Source organism: Stegostoma tigrinum, unplaced genomic scaffold (assembly GCF_030684315.1).
Source record: "Stegostoma tigrinum isolate sSteTig4 unplaced genomic scaffold, sSteTig4.hap1 scaffold_334, whole genome shotgun sequence".
NCBI lineage: Eukaryota > Metazoa > Chordata > Chondrichthyes > Orectolobiformes > Stegostomatidae > Stegostoma > Stegostoma tigrinum.
In genome coordinates this window covers 61,096-77,165 of record NW_026728262.1, presented here as the reverse complement: position 1 = coordinate 77,165, position 16,070 = coordinate 61,096, and the positions used below count along the sequence as shown (strand labels likewise).

Below are 16,070 nucleotides of genomic sequence, written 5' to 3'. Positions count from 1 at the left end.
GAGGACAATATTTCCTTAAATAAAAACACCCTGATGTCCGACACCAACCTATTTTATTTTAGAAATTGCCTTTTTTTTTGTTTTCCAACAGGGCCCCACCCACCCGCGGTAGCAAGGTCAATTCTAAACCTTTCCTCTGCAACAGCTCTCAGTGAGATGAATGTTAATGTTTTCTCCAGAGAATTTTTTGCTTGTCAGTCTCAGTCTGTGCATCTCCAGCAGTGCAGATCCATTTTGCAATTTCTCTAAGAGTGCGAGTCGATATCAGGCCTTGTTAACAATTTAACATTTGACAAGATATTGGGAAGCTTGATATTGCAAAGAGAGAAATCAACATCCTCATGGAGAAATTTTTCTCATCTCATACTCGGTATAAGATCTCACCCAGAATAGCTACTGTTTAGAGATAATGGGAACTGCAGATGCTGGAGAATCCAAGATAACAAACTGTGAGGCTGGATGAACACAGCAGGCCAAGCAGCATCTCAGGAGCACAAAAGCTGACGTGTCGGGCCTAGACCCTTCATCAGAGAGGGGGATGGGGTGAGGGTTCTGGAATAAATAGGGAGAGAGGGGGAGGCGGACCGAAGATGGAGAGTAAAGAAGATAGGTGGAGAGGGTGTAGGTGGGGAGGTAGGGAGGGGATAGGTCAGTCCAGGGAAGACGGACAGGTCAAGGAGGTGGGATGAGGTTAGTAGGTAGGAGATGGAGGTGCGGCTTGGGGTGAGAGGAAGGGATGGGTGAGAGGAAGAACAGGTTAGGGAGGCAGAGACAGGCTGGGCTGATTTTGGGATGCAGTGGGTGGGGGGGAAGAGCTGGGCTGGTTGTGTGGTGCAGTGGGGGGAGGGGACGAACTGGACTGGTTTAGGGATGTAGTAGGGGAAGGGGAGATTTGGAAGCTGGTGAAGTCCACATTGATACCATTAGGCTGCAGGGTTCCCAGGCGGAATATGAATTGCTGTTCCTGCAACCTTCGGGTGGCATCATTGTGGCAGTGCAGGAGGCCCATGATGGACATGTCATCTAGAGAATGGGAGGGGGAGTGGAAATGGTTTGCAACTGGGAGGTGCAGTTGTTTGTTGCGAACTGAGCGGAGGTGTTCTGCAAAGCGGTCCCCAAGCCTACTGTTTACCCAGGTGCCAGTGTTTCAGCAGTTCAGGTACTTTTAACTAGCCCTTGCAAATTTCTTGGATTCTGCAGCCACTAGTTAGCATCACAGCCTCACAGAACCAGGGACCCGGGTTCGAACCCACCCTCGGGCGACTGTCTGTCTGTGTGGAGTCTGCACATTCTCCCCGTGTCTGCGTGGGTTTCCTCCACACGCTCCGATTTCCTCCGACAGTCCAAAGGTGTGCAGGTTAGGGTGGGACTGGCCGTGAGAAACTGTCCCGTAGTGCCCAGGGATGTGCGGGTTAGGGTGGGATTGGCCGTGGGAAATTGTCCCATAGTGCTCAGGGATGTGCGGGTTAGGGTGGGATTGGCCGTGGGAAATTGTCCCGTAGTGCCCAGGGATGTGCGGGTTAGGGTGGGATTGGCCGTGGGAAATTGTCCCATAGTGTCCAGGGATGTGCGGGTTAGGGTGGGATTGGCCGTGGGAAATTGTCCCGTAGTGCTCAGGGATGTGCGGGTTAGGGTGGGATTGGCCGTGGGAAATTGTCCCGTAGTGCCCAGGGATGTGTGGGTTAGGGTGGGATTGGCCGTGGGAAATTGTCCCGTAGTGCCCAGGGATGTGCGGGTTAGGGTGGGATTGGCCGTGGGAAATTGTCCCAAAGTGCCCAGGGATGTGCGGGTTAGGGTGGGATTGGCCGTGGGAAATTGTCCCGTAGTGCCCAGGGATGTGCGGGTTAGGGTGGGATTGGCCGTGGGAAATTGTCCCATAGTGCCCGGGGATGTGCAGGTTAGGGTGGGATTGGCCGTGGGAAATTGTCCCGTAGTGCCCAGGGATGTGCGGGTTAGGGTGGGATTGGCCGTGGGAAATTGTCCCGTAGTGCCCAGGGATGTGCGGGTTAGGGTGGGATTGGCCGTGGGAAATTGTCCCGTAGTGCCCAGGGATGTGCAGGTTAGGGTGGGATTGGCCGTGGGAAATTGTCCCGTAGTGCCCGGGGATGTGCGGGTTAGGGTGGGATTGGCCGTGGGAAATTGTCCCGTAGTGCCCAGGGATGTGCGGGTTAGGGTGGGACTGGCCGTGGGAAATTGTCCCGTAGTGCCCAGTGATGTGCGGGTTAGGGTGGGATTGGCCATGGGAAATTGTCCCGTAGTGCCCAGGGATGTGCTGGTTAGGGTGGGATTGGCAGTGGGAAATTGTCCCGTAGTGCCCAGGGATGTGCGGGTTTGGGTGGGATTGGCCGATGGGAAATTGTCCCGTAGTGCCCAGGGATGTGCAGGTTAGGGTGGGGTTGGCGGTGGGAAATTGTCCCGTAGTGCTCAGGGATGTGCGGGTTAGGGTGGGATTGGCCGTGGGAAATTGTCCCGTAGTGCCCAGGGATGTGTGGGTTAGGGTGGGATTGGCCGTGGGAAATTGTCCCGTAGTGCCCAGGGATGTGCGGGTTAGGGTGGGATTGGCCGTGGGAAATTGTCCCAAAGTGCCCAGGGATGTGCGGGTTAGGGTGGGATTGGCCGTGGGAAATTGTCCCGTAATGCCCAGGGATGTGCGGGTTAGGGTGGGATTGGCCGTGGGAAATTGTCCCATAGTGCCCGGGGATGTGCAGGTTAGGGTGGGATTGGCCGTGGGAAATTGTCCCGTAGTGCCCAGGGATGTGCGGGTTAGGGTGGGATTGGCCGTGGGAAATTGTCCCGTAGTGCCCGGGGATGTGCGGGTTAGGGTGGGATTGGCCGTGGGAAATTGTCCCGTAGTGCCCGGGGATGTGCAGGTTAGGGTGGGATTGGCCGTGGGAAATTGTCCCGTAGTGCCCGGGGATGTGCGGGTTAGGGTGGGATTGGCCGTGGGAAATTGTCCCGTAGTGCCCAGGGATGTGCGGGTTAGGGTGGGACTGGCCGTGGGAAATTGTCCCGTAGTGCCCAGTGATGTGCGGGTTAGGGTGGGATTGGCCATGGGAAATTGTCCCGTAGTGCCCAGGGATGTGCTGGTTAGGGTGGGATTGGCAGTGGGAAATTGTCCCGTAGTGCCCAGGGATGTGCGGGTTTGGGTGGGATTGGCCGATGGGAAATTGTCCCGTAGTGCCCAGGGATGTACAGGTTAGGGTGGGGTTGGCGGTGGGAAATTGTCCCGTAGTGTCCAGGAATGTGCGGGTTAGGGTGGGATTGGCCGTGGGAAATTGTCCCGAAGTGCCCAGGGATGTGCAGGTTAGGGTGGGATTGGCCGTGGGAAATTGTCCCGTAGTGCCCAGGGATGTGCGGGTTTGGGTGGGATTGGCCGATGGGAAATTGTCCCGTAGTGCCCAGGGATGTGCGGGTTAGGGTGGGATTGGCCGTGGGAAATTGTCCCGTAGAGCCCAGGGATGTGCGGGTTAGGGTGGGATTGGCTGTGGGAAATTGTCCCGTAGTGCCCAGGGATGTGCAGGTTAGGGTGGGATTGGCTGTGGGAAATTGTCCCATAGTGCCCAGGGATGTGCAGGTTAGGGTGGGATTGGCCGTGGGAAATTGTCCCATAGTGCCCAGGGATGTGCGGGTTAGGGTGGGATTGGCCGTGGGAAATTGTCCCGTAGTGCCCAGGGATGTGCGGGTTAGGGTGGGATTGGCCGTGGGAAATTGTCCCGTAGTGCCCAGGGATGTGCGGGTTAGGGTGGGATTGGCTGTGGGAAATTGTCCCATAGTGCCCAGGGATGTGCGGGTTAGGGTGGGATTGGCCATGGGAAATGCAGGATTAATGGGGTGGGGCTTGGTGTTGGGTCTGTTTGGGTTAATCTACTGGGAGTTGGTGCAGACATGTTGGGCCGAATGGAGGGTCAGTGCTGAGGGAGTGGGTGCTGTCGGAGGGTCAGTGCTGAGGGAACGGGCGCTGTCGGAGGGTCAGTGCTGAGGGAGCAGACGCTGTCGGTGGGTCAGCGCTGGGGGAGCGGGCACTGTCGGAGGGTCAGGGCGGAGAGATCGGTGCTGTCGGAGGGCCAGGGCCGAGGGAGCAGGCGCTGTCGGAGGGTCAGGGCAGAGAGACCGGGCGCTGTCGGATGGTCTGTACCGTGGGAGCCCCGCAGTGTCTGAGCAGACTGGGTGTCTCGACCACAGCTCCCAGTAGGATCCCCGCCTCTTTGGCACAGCATTCCCTGTTTAATTGATTCATTAAGCGGGAAGGAGACTTTGTTGGAAACTAAATCTGCAGCTCGACAACAATGGTCAGGGCTCAACATAATGCTCTTAGCCGGGATTAACCTGACAGGCCCTGCACAACACCAGGATTACAACTCGCTTTAATCTTCCAGCAGCAGTAGCAGAGCATCTCCGCAAGATTTATCCTCCAAGCATCTGCATTCGATTGTTCCTCTGCTCCGCTCTGTGCAGGGAAGGGCATACGCCAGTCTAACATGCATCCCACACCTGCTCCTACTGCACACGGCCCCTCTGTAAACGATGCAGCGAGACTCCCAGATCACACAGTTAGGATAGGCTGCAAATCCACTGCTCTGTGAAAATGCCATCGTACCATCTGCCTCCTTTATCGAACAGTCACCTGTTTACTAAACGCACCCTTTTAATGCTGATCATTTGGCATACTATCCCTCTCCAAGGGCCACACAGCGCTTTGCAACCTGGTGATGGTTTTCAGTTTGTTGCAAACCAGCATTAATGCCGGGCTAATTCTGTGCCAGTGAAGGTCAGCTCGGCCACAGTGCTCATGACAAACACATCCTTGGAAATGGTCACAAGGAGATTTGGGGTTTTAGTGCACAGATGGTGTGCTGCTCCCTCAGCACTGACCCTCCGACAGCGCCCGCTCCCTTCAGCACTGACCCTCCGACAGCGCTCGCTCCCTCAGCACTGACCCTCCGACAGCGCCCGCTCCCTCGGCACTGACCCTCCGACAGCGCCCGCTCCCTCAGCACTGACCCTCCGACAGCGCCCGCTCCCTCAGCACTGACCCTCCGACAGCGCCCGCTCCCTCGGCACTGACCCTCCGACAGTGCCCGCTCCCTCGGCACTGACCCTCCGACAGTGCCCACTCCCTTCAGCACTGACCCTCCGACAGCGCCCGCTCCCTCGGCACTGACCCTCCGACAGTGCCCGCTCCCTCGGCACTGACCCTCCGACAGTGCCCACTCCCTCAGCACTGACCCTCCGACAGTGCCCGCTCCCTCAGCACTGACCCTCCGACAGTGCCCACTCCCTCAGCACTGACCCTCCGACAGCGCCCGCTCCCTCAGCACTGACCCTCCGACAGTGCCCACTCCCTTCAGCACTGACCCTCCGACAGCGCCCGCTCCCTCGGCACTGACCCTCCGACAGTGCCCGCTCCCTCAGCACTGACCCTCTGACAGCGCCCGCTCCCTCAGCACTGACCCTCCGACAGTGCCCGCTCCCTCGGCACTGACCCTCCGACAGTGCCCGCTCCCTCAGCACTGACCCTCCGACAGTGCCCACTCCCTCAGCACTGACCCTCCGACAGTGCCCGCTCCCTCAGCACTGACCCTCCGACAGTGCCCACTCCCTTCAGCACTGACCCTCTGACAGCGCCCGCTCCCTCGGCACTGACCCTCCGACAGTGCCCGCTCCCTCAGCACTGACCCTCTGACAGCGCCCGCTCCCTCAGCACTGACCCTCCGACAGTGCCCACTCCCTTCAGCACTGTCCCTCTGACAGTGCCCACTCCGTTGGCGTTGTCCCTCCGAGAGCACCCGCTCCCTCAGCGCTGACCCTCCAACAGTGCCCACTCCCTCAGCATTGACCCTCCAACAGCACCTGCTCCCCTCAGCCCTGTCCCTCCGACAGTGCCCGTTCCCTCAGCGCTGTCCCTCCGACAGTACCCACTCCCTCAGTGCTGACCCTCCGACAGTGCCCACTCCCTCAGTCCTGTCCCTCTGACAGCGCCCGTTCCCTCAGTGCCAACCCTCCGACAGTGCCCGCTCCCCTCAGCCCTGTCCCTCTGACAGCGCCCAGTCCCTCAGTGCCGACCCTCAGACAGTGCCCGCTCCCCTCAGCCCTGTCCCTCCGACAGTACCCACTCCCTCAGTCCTGTCCCTCTGACAGCGCCCGTTCCCTCAGTGCCGACCCTCTGACAGTGCCCGCTTCCCTCAGCCCTGTCCCTCTGACAGCGCCCAGTCCCTCAGCCCTGTCCCTCCGACAGCGCCCGCTCCCCTCAGCCCTGTCTCTCTGACAGTGCCCGCTCCCTCAGTGCCAACCCTCTGACAGTGCCCACTCCCTCAGTGCCGACCCTCCGACAGTGCCCGCTCCCTCAGTGCCGACCCTCCTACAGTGCCCGCTCCCTCAGTGCCGACCCTCTGACAGTGCCAACCCTCTGACAGTGCCCACTCCCTCAGTGCCGACCCTCCGACAGTGCCCGCTCCCTCAGTGCCGACCCTCTGACAGTGCCCGCTCCCTCAGTGCCGACCCTCTGACAGTGCCCACTCCCTCAGTGCCGACCCTCCGACAGTGCCCGCTCCCTCAGTGCCGACCCTCTGACAGTGCCCGCTCCCTCAGTGCCGACCCTCTGACAGTGCCCACTCCCTCAGTGCCGACCCTCCGACAGTGCCCGCTCCCTCAGTGCCGACCCTCTGACAGTGCCCACTCCCTCAGTGCCGACCCTCTGACAGCGTCCGCTCCCTCAGCGCTGACCCTCCGACAGCGCCCGTTCTCTCCGCCCTGACCCTCTGACAGTGCCTCATTCCCTCAGAGCTGACCCTCCGACAGCACCCGTTCTCTCCGCCCTGACTCTCCAACTCCGTGGGCGCTGTCCCTCCGAGAGCACCCGCTCCCTCAGCGCTGACCCTCCAACAGTGCCCACTCCCTCAGCATTGACCCTCCAACAGCACCTGCTCCCCTCAGCCCTGTCCCTCCGACAGTGCCCACTCCCTCAGCCCTGTCCCTCTGACAGTGCCCACTCCCTCAGTGCCAACCCTCTGACAGTGCCCACTCTCTCAGTGCCGACCATCCGACAGTGCCCGCTCCCTCAGTGCTATCCCTCCAACAGTGCCCGCTTCCTCAGCGATGTCCCTCTGACAGCACCCGCTCGCCTCAGCCCTGTCACTCTGACAGTGCCCACTCCCTCAGCCCTGTCCCTCCGACAGTGCCCGTTCCCTCAGCACTGTCCCTCTGACAGTGCCCTGTCCCTCCGACAGTACCCACTCCCTCAGTGCTGACCCTCTGACAGTGCCCACTCCTTCAGTCCTGTCCCTCTGACAGTGCCCGCTCCCTCAGTGCCGACCCTCCGACAGTGCCCGCTCCCCTCAGCCCTGTCCCTCTGACAGCGCCCAGTCCCTCAGCCCTGTCCCTCCGACAGTGCCCACTCCATCAGCACTGACCCTCTGACAGTGCCCACTCCCTCAGTCCTGTCCCTCTGACAGTGCCCGCTCCCTCGGTGCTGACCCTCTGACAGTGCCCCCTCCCTCAGTGCCGACCCACTGATAGTGCCTGCTCCCTCGGCCCTGACCCTCTGACAGTGCCCACTCCCTCAGTGCCAACCCTCTGACAGTGCCCACTCTCTCAGTGCCGACCATCCGACAGTGCCCGCTCCCTCAGTGCTATCCCTCCAACAGTGCCCGCTTCCTCAGCGATGTCCCTCTGACAGCACCCGCTCGCCTCAGCCCTGTCACTCTGACAGTGCCCACTCCCTCAGCCCTGTCCCTCCGACAGTGCCCGTTCCCTCAGCACTGTCCCTCTGACAGTGCCCGGTCCCTCTGCCCTGTCCCTCCGACAGTACCCACTCCCTCAGTGCTGACCCTCTGACAGTGCCCACTCCCTCAGTCCTGTCCCTCTGACAGTGCCCGCTCCCTCAGTGCCGACCCTCCGACAGTGCCCGCTCCCCTCAGCCCTGTCCCTCTGACAGCGCCCAGTCCCTCAGCCCTGTCCCTCCGACAGTGCCCACTCCATCAGCACTGACCCTCTGACAGTGCCCACTCCCTCAGTCCTGTCCCTCTGACAGTGCCCGCTCCCTCGGTGCTGACCCTCTGACAGTGCCCCCTCCCTCAGTGCCGACCCACTGATAGTGCCTGCTCCCTCGGCCCTGACCCTCTGACAGCACCCGCTCCCCTTGTTGCTGACCATCTGACAGTGCCCCCTCCCTCAGTGCTGACCCTCCGATGGTGCCTGATCCATCAGGGCTGTGGAGGAGAGTTTGCGGATGTGTTCACTGGCATCCAGTGTGAAATAAATGTGGTGAGAATTAGTCCCTCTCTATACATCTCTGGTTGTGGTGGATTTGAAGAGGCAGTTACTCTGAGTCCCCCAGGTCTGTGTGTTTCAGGGTGGTTTTTCTGCTTCAATTATCTGGAGTTCCAATCAGACTGATCTTAACAGTTCACTCGGATAAAGGCAAACTTAAAACTGAACATCCAAGAGCTGTTTATAGCGGGATTCAACAGTAATCTTTTACAGTTTAATGCATCAGCACCCAGGTACCTTTTCCCAGAAAACTCAGTCCAAAACCCAATTCAATCTCTGACCACTCCCAGGTACCATTCAACATTTGTCATCTGCTTGGCTTCAAGGTTTCTTCCAGACTTGCTGGAACAAATTCTCAGGTACAGCAGAAATAGCGAGCTTCTACTCCCTGTTTAAACATAATGATCTGTCCCAGTAGCAAAGCACCTGCAGAATCTTTTGATCAGGAACCAACGTTTTCGACCTGGCCTGGTTGCAAATAAACAAAAGCAAATTTGGTCTGTTTTCCCTTTAACACAAGCTGCTACCCACAGTCCACAGGTCATCTTTGGCTCACAGTTCTCTGTTTGCAGCTCCAAACACTGTTTGATGAAGTGAACAGTGAAGAAGGTTATCTAAAATCACAGAGAGACGCATATCAATAGGGCGATTGGGCAGAGGTGCAGAAAATGGGGTTTAATTTGGATAAATGTGAGGCATTACATTTTGGTAAAACAAACAAGAGGCAGGATTGATACTGTAAATGTAGGGCCTTGAGTGGTGTTGTAGAGCAGAGAGACCAAGGGGTTTCAGGTACACGGTTGTTCAAAGTCTGTGTCACAGGTAGACAGGGCAGGGAAGGAGGCCTGGGGCGCACTCACCTTCATCGCTCAGGCCCTGCGAGTGTAGGAGCTGGGGTCGTCACGTTGAGGTTGTACAGGGGACGTTGGTGAGACCTCTCCTGGAGCAACTGTGTCCAGTTCTGGTCTCCCCGATACAGGGAGGATGTTATTAAACTGGAGAGGGGTTCGGGAGAGATTTGCCAGGATGTGGCCGGTAACGGAGGGGTTTGTGTAATGAAAATAGACTGGGACATTTTTCGCTGAACCATCGGCGGCTGAGGGGGTGGCCTTATAGAGGTTTATAAACTCATGAGGGGCATGATAAGGTGGATGGCAGGGGTCTTCTCCCACTGTGGAGGGGGAGTTCAAAACTAGGACATGCATTTTTCAGGTGAGAGGAGAAATGATTAAAAGGGATACAAGAAGCAAATATTTTCTCACAGGAGGTGGTCCATGTGTGGAATGAACTTCCTGCGGAAGGGGTGGGTTTGGATACAATTACAAAATGTAAAAGACATTTGGATAAGGACATGGGCAGGGAGAGGTTTGGAGGGAGATGGGCCGGGAGCAGGCAGGTGTGAGACTGGTTTAGTTTGGGAGCATGGTTGGCATGCACTGATTGGGCCGAAGGGCCTGTTTCCCTGCGGTGTGACTCTATGACTCTGATAAAACTAATTGCCCCTTGGGATTTCAGGGTAAGGTGGAGGAAATTACTGGAGGAAATACCTGTTCCTCAGTTCACCCTTGGTTGTCCATTGAGCAGCGACTGGGTGAACTCTGCCTGAAGGCCTAATGCCTCTGTTATCTTTAGTCTGTGTTGTGAATGTAGCTCTCTCTTTCTCCACTCCATTTCCTCCCCTCACTCTTTCTCTGACCCCCTCCCTGTCACTGCACCTCACTCTCTCCTCTGCTCTCTCTTTCTCTCTCTCCCTCCTCTTTCTCTATCCCCTCTGTATTCTCTCCCCCTCTCTCACACCCTGTCTCTCTCATCCCTCTCTCTGTCTCCCTCCCCCACCACCTGTCCCTCCTCTCTCCCTCACCCCAACCTCTCTCTCTCTCTCCCCCACCCCTCTCTGTCTTGCCTCTCTCTCTCTCATTCCCTCTCTCTCTTCCCCCACTCTCTTTCTCTCACCCCTCTCTATTTCATCCCTCTCTGTCTCACCTCTCTCTCCCCTTCTGTCTCTCCTTCTTTCTCTCTCCCTTCTTTCTCTCCTCCCTCCCTCTCTCTCGTCCCCTCTCTCTCTACTCTCTCCCTCCCCTTTCAGTCTTGCCTCTCTCCCTCCTCTCTTTCTCTACACCCTCTGTCTTCTCTCGCCCTCTCTCAGTCTCTCTCATCCCTCTCTCCGTCTCCATCCCCCCGCACCTCTCTTTCCTCTCTCCCTCACCCCCACCTCTGTCACCTTTCTCTCACATATCTGACCTGCCTCTCTCTTCCTCCCTCCTCTCTTTCTCTATCCCCTCTGTCTTCTCTCCCCCTCTCTCACTCCTGTTTCTCTCTCACACACCCTTTCTCAGCCTCTCTCATCTCTCTCTCTGTCTCAATCCCCACCACCTCTCCCTCCTCTCTCCCTCACCCCAACACCTCTCTCTCTCTCTCCTCATTCTCCGACCTCTTTCTTGACCATTAATCTCTTTCTGTTGCCCCTCTTCAGGGTAAATCATTTGTCTTCGACCGTGTCTTCCCGACCAACACCACACAGGACCAGGTCTACAACGCCTGTGCCAGGCAGATTGTCCGAGGTAACGGTCTCACTCTGAACGCACACACGTGGGACCCTGCACCCGCTCCCTTGGCCCCGACACTCCGTCAGCGCCCGCTCCCTGACCCTCCGACAGCACCCGCTCCCTCGGCCCTGACCCTCCGACAGCACCCGCTCCCTCGGCCCTGACCCTCCGACAGCGCCCGCTCCCTCGGTCCTGACACTCCGATGCGCCCTGCTCCCTCGGCCCTGACCCTCCGACATCGCCCGCTCCCTCGGCCCTGACCCTCCGTCAGCGCCTGCTCCTTCGGCACTGACCCTCCGACAGCGCCCCGCTCCCTCAGCACTGACCCTCCGACAGCGCCCCGCTCCCTCGGTCCTGACCCTCCGTCAGCACTGGTGTACCTGTTCCCAGTCACCCCCAGGACTCGGCCTGTACCCCGGCCATCTCTGTCCTGTCTTGGCATCACTCAGCCCAGCTGCTCTCTGTTCCCACAGATGTCCTGGGAGGCTACAATGGAACTATATTCGCCTACGGACAGACATCTTCTGGGAAAACCCACACCATGGAGGTAAGGAGAGTGCAGGGCCTCACTGGCGGAGTCTGCTCCCTCCCCCCTCCACTCCTTTCTGGCTGGGTGGAGGGGGTGGGGTGGGGTGGGGAAGGTTTTGGTGGGTTTCCAGCAGCTGTCGGGCTCCCATCCCTTCCCCCATCAGTTCGATCCTGCTGGGGTTGCAGAAGGCTCTCCGGGAATCTTGGAATTTTAGATCGAGCCCATGGCATCGACGCCATCCCTCCTGCACACTCCGTTTCTAAACCAGTCATCATCCAATGCCCCCCCCTCTCCCATCAAATGGCCCTCCACTGATCCTTCCTCCCCCCACCACCACGACATTCCCAGGCTCTGCACTCCAGACCCTAACCCCTCTCCGGGTTCACACCTCCCCTCGGTCCCTCAGCACGTCCTTTTAAATCCAAGTGTCCCTTCTCGGTCTCCCCCCTGCCACATTCCTCCCGGGGACAGCTTCTCCCTCTCTGCTCCGTGCACCCCCCACCCCCTCCCCGGGGACAGCTTCTCCCTCTCAGCTCAGTGCATTCCCCCCAACTCCCAGGGACAACTTCTCCCTCTCTGTTCAGTGCACCACCCGAACCCCTCCCCGGGGACAGCTTTTCCCTCTCTGCTCCATGCACCCCCCACCCCCTCCCCGGGGACAGCTTCTCCCTCTCCGCTCAGTGCACCCCCCACCCCCTCCCCGGAGACAGCTTCTCCCTCTCCGCTCAGTGCACCCCCCACCCCCTCCCCGGGGACAGCTTCTCCCTCTCCGCTCAGTGCACCCCCCACCCCCTCCCCGGGGACAGCTTCTCCCTCTCCGCTCAGTGCACCCCCCACCCCCTCCCCGGAGACAGCTTCTCCCTCTCCGCTCAGTGCACCCCCCACCCCCTCCCCGGGGACAGCTTCTCCCTCTCCGCTCAGTGCACCCCCCACCCCCTCCCCGGAGACAGCTTCTCCCTCTCCGCTCAGTGCACCCCCCACCCCCTCCCCGGGGACAGCTTCTCCCTCTCCGCTCAGTGCACCCCCACCCCCTCCCCGGGGACAGCTTCTCCCTCTCCGCTCAGTGCACCCCCCACCCCCTCCCCGGGGACAGCTTCTCCCTCTCCGCTCCGTGTCCCCCCCCCACCCCCTCCCCGGGGACAGCTTCTCCCTCTCCGCTCAGTGCACCCCCCACCCCCTCCCCGGGGACAGCTTCTCCCTCTCCGCTCAGTGCACCCCCCACCCCCTCCCCAGGGACAGCTTCTCCCTCTCCGCTCCGTGTCCCCCCCCCACCCACTCCCCGGGGACAGCTTCTCCCTCTCCGCTCCGTGTCCCCCCCCCACCCCCTCCCCGGGGACAGCTTCTCCCTCTCTGCTCCGTGCACCCCCCCACCCAACTCGGGGACAGCTTCTCCCTCTCTGCTCCGTGCACCCCCCACCCCCTCCCCGGGGACAGCTTCTCCCTCTCTGCTCCGTGCACCCCCCACCCCCTCCCCGGGGACAGCTTCTCCCTCTCTGCTCCGTGCACCCCCCACCCCCTCCCCGGGGACAGCTTCTCCCTCTCTGCTCCGTGCACCCCCCACCCCCTCCCCGGGGACAGCTTCTCCCTCTCTGCTCTGTGCAGCACCGCCACCCCCCCCCCTCCCCCCCGACACCTCCTCTCTTTCTGAGCCTTCACTTCTCCAAGGAAGAACAGTCCCCAACTTCTTCAATCTATCCTTGTTGCTTCTGCACTCTCTCTCTCTCTCTCTCTGTCTCTCTCTCTCCCTCTCTCTGTTTCTCTCTCCCTCTCTCTCTGTCTCTCTCTTTGTCTCTTTCTCTCTCTCTCTCACTCAATCTCTGTGTCTCTTTCTCCGTCTCTGTCTGTCTCTTTTCTCTCTCTCTCTGTCTCTTTTTTTCTCTCTCTCTGTCTCTTTTTTTTCTCTCTCTCTCTGCCTCTTTCTCGCTCTCTCTGTCTCTGCCTTTCTCTCTCTTACTCTCTGTCTCTTTCTCCGTCTCTCTCTCCCCCTCTCTCTCTCTCTCTCTCTCCCTCCCTCACCCTGTATCTCTCCCTCTCTCTCTCTCCCTGTCTTTCTTTCTCTTGGTCCGACTTTCTCTTTCTCTCTCTGTCCATCTCTCTCTCTGTCTCTCTGAAGCATTTTCATATCCCCCTTGTAATGTAGGGCCCACGACTGTACACAACCCTCCAGCTGCAGGGGTGGGGGTGGGGGTGGGGGCGGGGGGAGCTGCTGGGGGAGTGGGGAATAGGTCCGACAAGCGTCCTGTACAAGTTCAGTATCACCCCCCTTGCTCTCATACCCCATTATTAATGAATCAGGGCATTGTGCGCTTTATTCGCTGCTCTCCCTCTCTCTCCCACCACCTTCAGTGATCTGTACATCGGTACCCACCCCCCAGATCCCCTTGCCCCTACCCCACCCCCTTTAGAATTAACCCCAACCCCTCCGCCCCAGTTTGAGACTGCCTTTCAACGTTCTTCCCAGTGAAATGCGTCAACCCCCCTTCTCCCCGTTGAACTGCATCTGTCTCCTCATGGAGTCCTACAGCATAGAAACAGATCCTTCGGCCCATCCAGTTCGTGCCGAGCCTAATCCCAAACTAAACCAGTCCCACACCCGTCTGCTCCCAGCCCCTCTCCCCCCAACCCTCTCCCTGTCCATGTCCTTATCCAAATGTCCTTCTAAATGCTGTAAGTGTACCCCCACCCACCGCTCCCTCGGGAAGCTCCTTCCGCTCACAAACCCCCCCCCTCTGTGTGTGAAAAAGTTGCCCCATATGTCTTTTTAAAATCTGTCCACTCACCTTAGAAATTATCTCGAAATCCCTACCCAGGGAAAAGATACCTTATCTATGCCCCTCTGTGTGAAAAAGCTGCCCTAGTTTTGGACTCCCCTAAAGAGACCTTCTCTATTCGCCCTATCCATGCCCCCCCACCTCAGCATCCGACGCTCTGGGGAAAACAGCCCCAGCCCCTCCCTGTAGCTCAAACCCTCCAACATCCCGGTAAATCCTTCCTGCCTCATTCCCAACATCTTTCCTGTAGCAGGGAGACCGGGATCGAACGCTGTATTCCCAAAGCGGCACTGACCGACTCCCTGTACAGCCCCGACACGACACTCCCGACTCCCTGTACTCAACGCACTGACCCATAAAGGCGAGCGTACCCCACACACCTCCCTCACCTCCCCGTCTACCTGCTTCCCCACTTCCAAGGAACTGTGTAACTGCTCCCGCTAAGGTCTCTCTGTTCAGTGACACTCCCCAGGACCCTCACCGTTAAGTGAATAATTCCTGCCCTGATGGGCCTTTCCAAACCCTCTATGGTTTCTCTGTCCCCTTGGGATACTGTGTTCACTGCAAATGTTGGTTGGGGGGAGGCAGGTGGACGAGGTGTAGGGCCTGGGATAGAAAGTGGAAGCCAGACCCAAGGAGAGGTAGAATCCATTCAGTCTGTTGAGCCCATGCTTGCCAGGAGAAAGATCTGTCGCTGCTCTCCCCACACCGCATCTTGCCATTTTACTGCACATCTGAGATCATAGAACCCCTTCAGTGCAGAAACAGGCCCGTTGTCACAACAAGTCCACACAAACCTAGACAGCATCCCACCCAGACACATCTGCCCATAGCCCACCCTAACCTGCACATCCCTGGGCACTACGGGACAATTTCCCACGGCCAATCCCACCCTAACCAGCACATCCCTGGGCACTACGGGACAATTTCCCACGGCCAATCCCACCCTAACCCACACATCCCTGGGCACTACGGGACAATTTCCCACGGCCAATCCCACCCTAAACTGCACATCCCCGGGCACTACGGGATAATTTCCCACGGCCAATACCACCCTAACCCGCACATCCCCGGGCACTACAGGACAATTTCCCACGGCCAATCCCACCCTAACCTGCACATCCCAGCGCACAACGGGACAATTTCCCATCGGCCAACCCCACCCTAACCCGCACATCCCTGGGCACTACGGGACAATTTCCCACGGCCAATCCCACCCTAACCTGCACATCCCTGGGCACTACGGGACAATTTCCCACGGCCAACCACACCCTAACCCGCACATCCCTGGGCACTACGGGACAATTTCCCACGGCCAATCCCACCCTAACCAGCACATCCCTGGGCACTACAGGACAATTTCCCACAGCCAATCCCACCCTAACCCGCACATCCCTGGGCACTACGGGACAATTTCCCACGGCCAATCCCACCCTAACCAGCACATCCCTGGGCACTACGGGACAATTTCCCACGGCCAATCCCACCCTAACCCGTACATCCCCGGGCACTACGGGACAATTTCCCACGGCCAATCCCACCCTAACCCGCACATCCCTGGGCACTACGGGACAATTTCCCACGGCCAATCCCACCCTAACCCGCACATCCCTGGACACTACGGGACAATTTCCCACGGCCAATCCCACCCTAACCCGCACATCCCTGGGCACTACGGGACAATTTCCCACGGCCAATCCCACCCTAACCCACACATCCTCGGGCACTATGGGACAATTTCCCACGGCCAATCCCACCCTAACCCGCACATCCCTGGGCACTACGGGACAATTTCCCACGGCCAAACCCACCCTAACCTGCACATCCCTGGGCACTACGGGACAATTTCCCACGGCCAATCCCACCCTAACCCGTACATCCCCGGGCACTACGGGACAATTTCCCACAGCCAATCCCACCCTAACCCGCACATCCCTGGGCACTACGGGACAATTT

General features: G+C 58.9%; 1 protein-coding gene across 5 annotated transcripts in view; it reads left to right on the top strand.

The window, feature by feature from the left end:
- The window catches only part of LOC125448220 (kinesin heavy chain), a 94,085-nt gene that overhangs the window by 16,926 nt on the left and 61,089 nt on the right, over window positions 1-16,070 (top strand). For all 5 annotated transcript variants that reach the window (XM_059643915.1, XM_059643914.1, XM_059643911.1 and 2 more), the window contains exons 2-3: window positions 10,742-10,829; window positions 11,288-11,361. In XM_059643915.1, coding sequence (XP_059499898.1) covers window positions 11,356-11,361 — 6 coding nt within the window. In that variant the 5' untranslated portion in view covers window positions 10,742-10,829; window positions 11,288-11,355. The remainder of the gene's footprint in view (window positions 1-10,741; window positions 10,830-11,287; window positions 11,362-16,070) is intronic.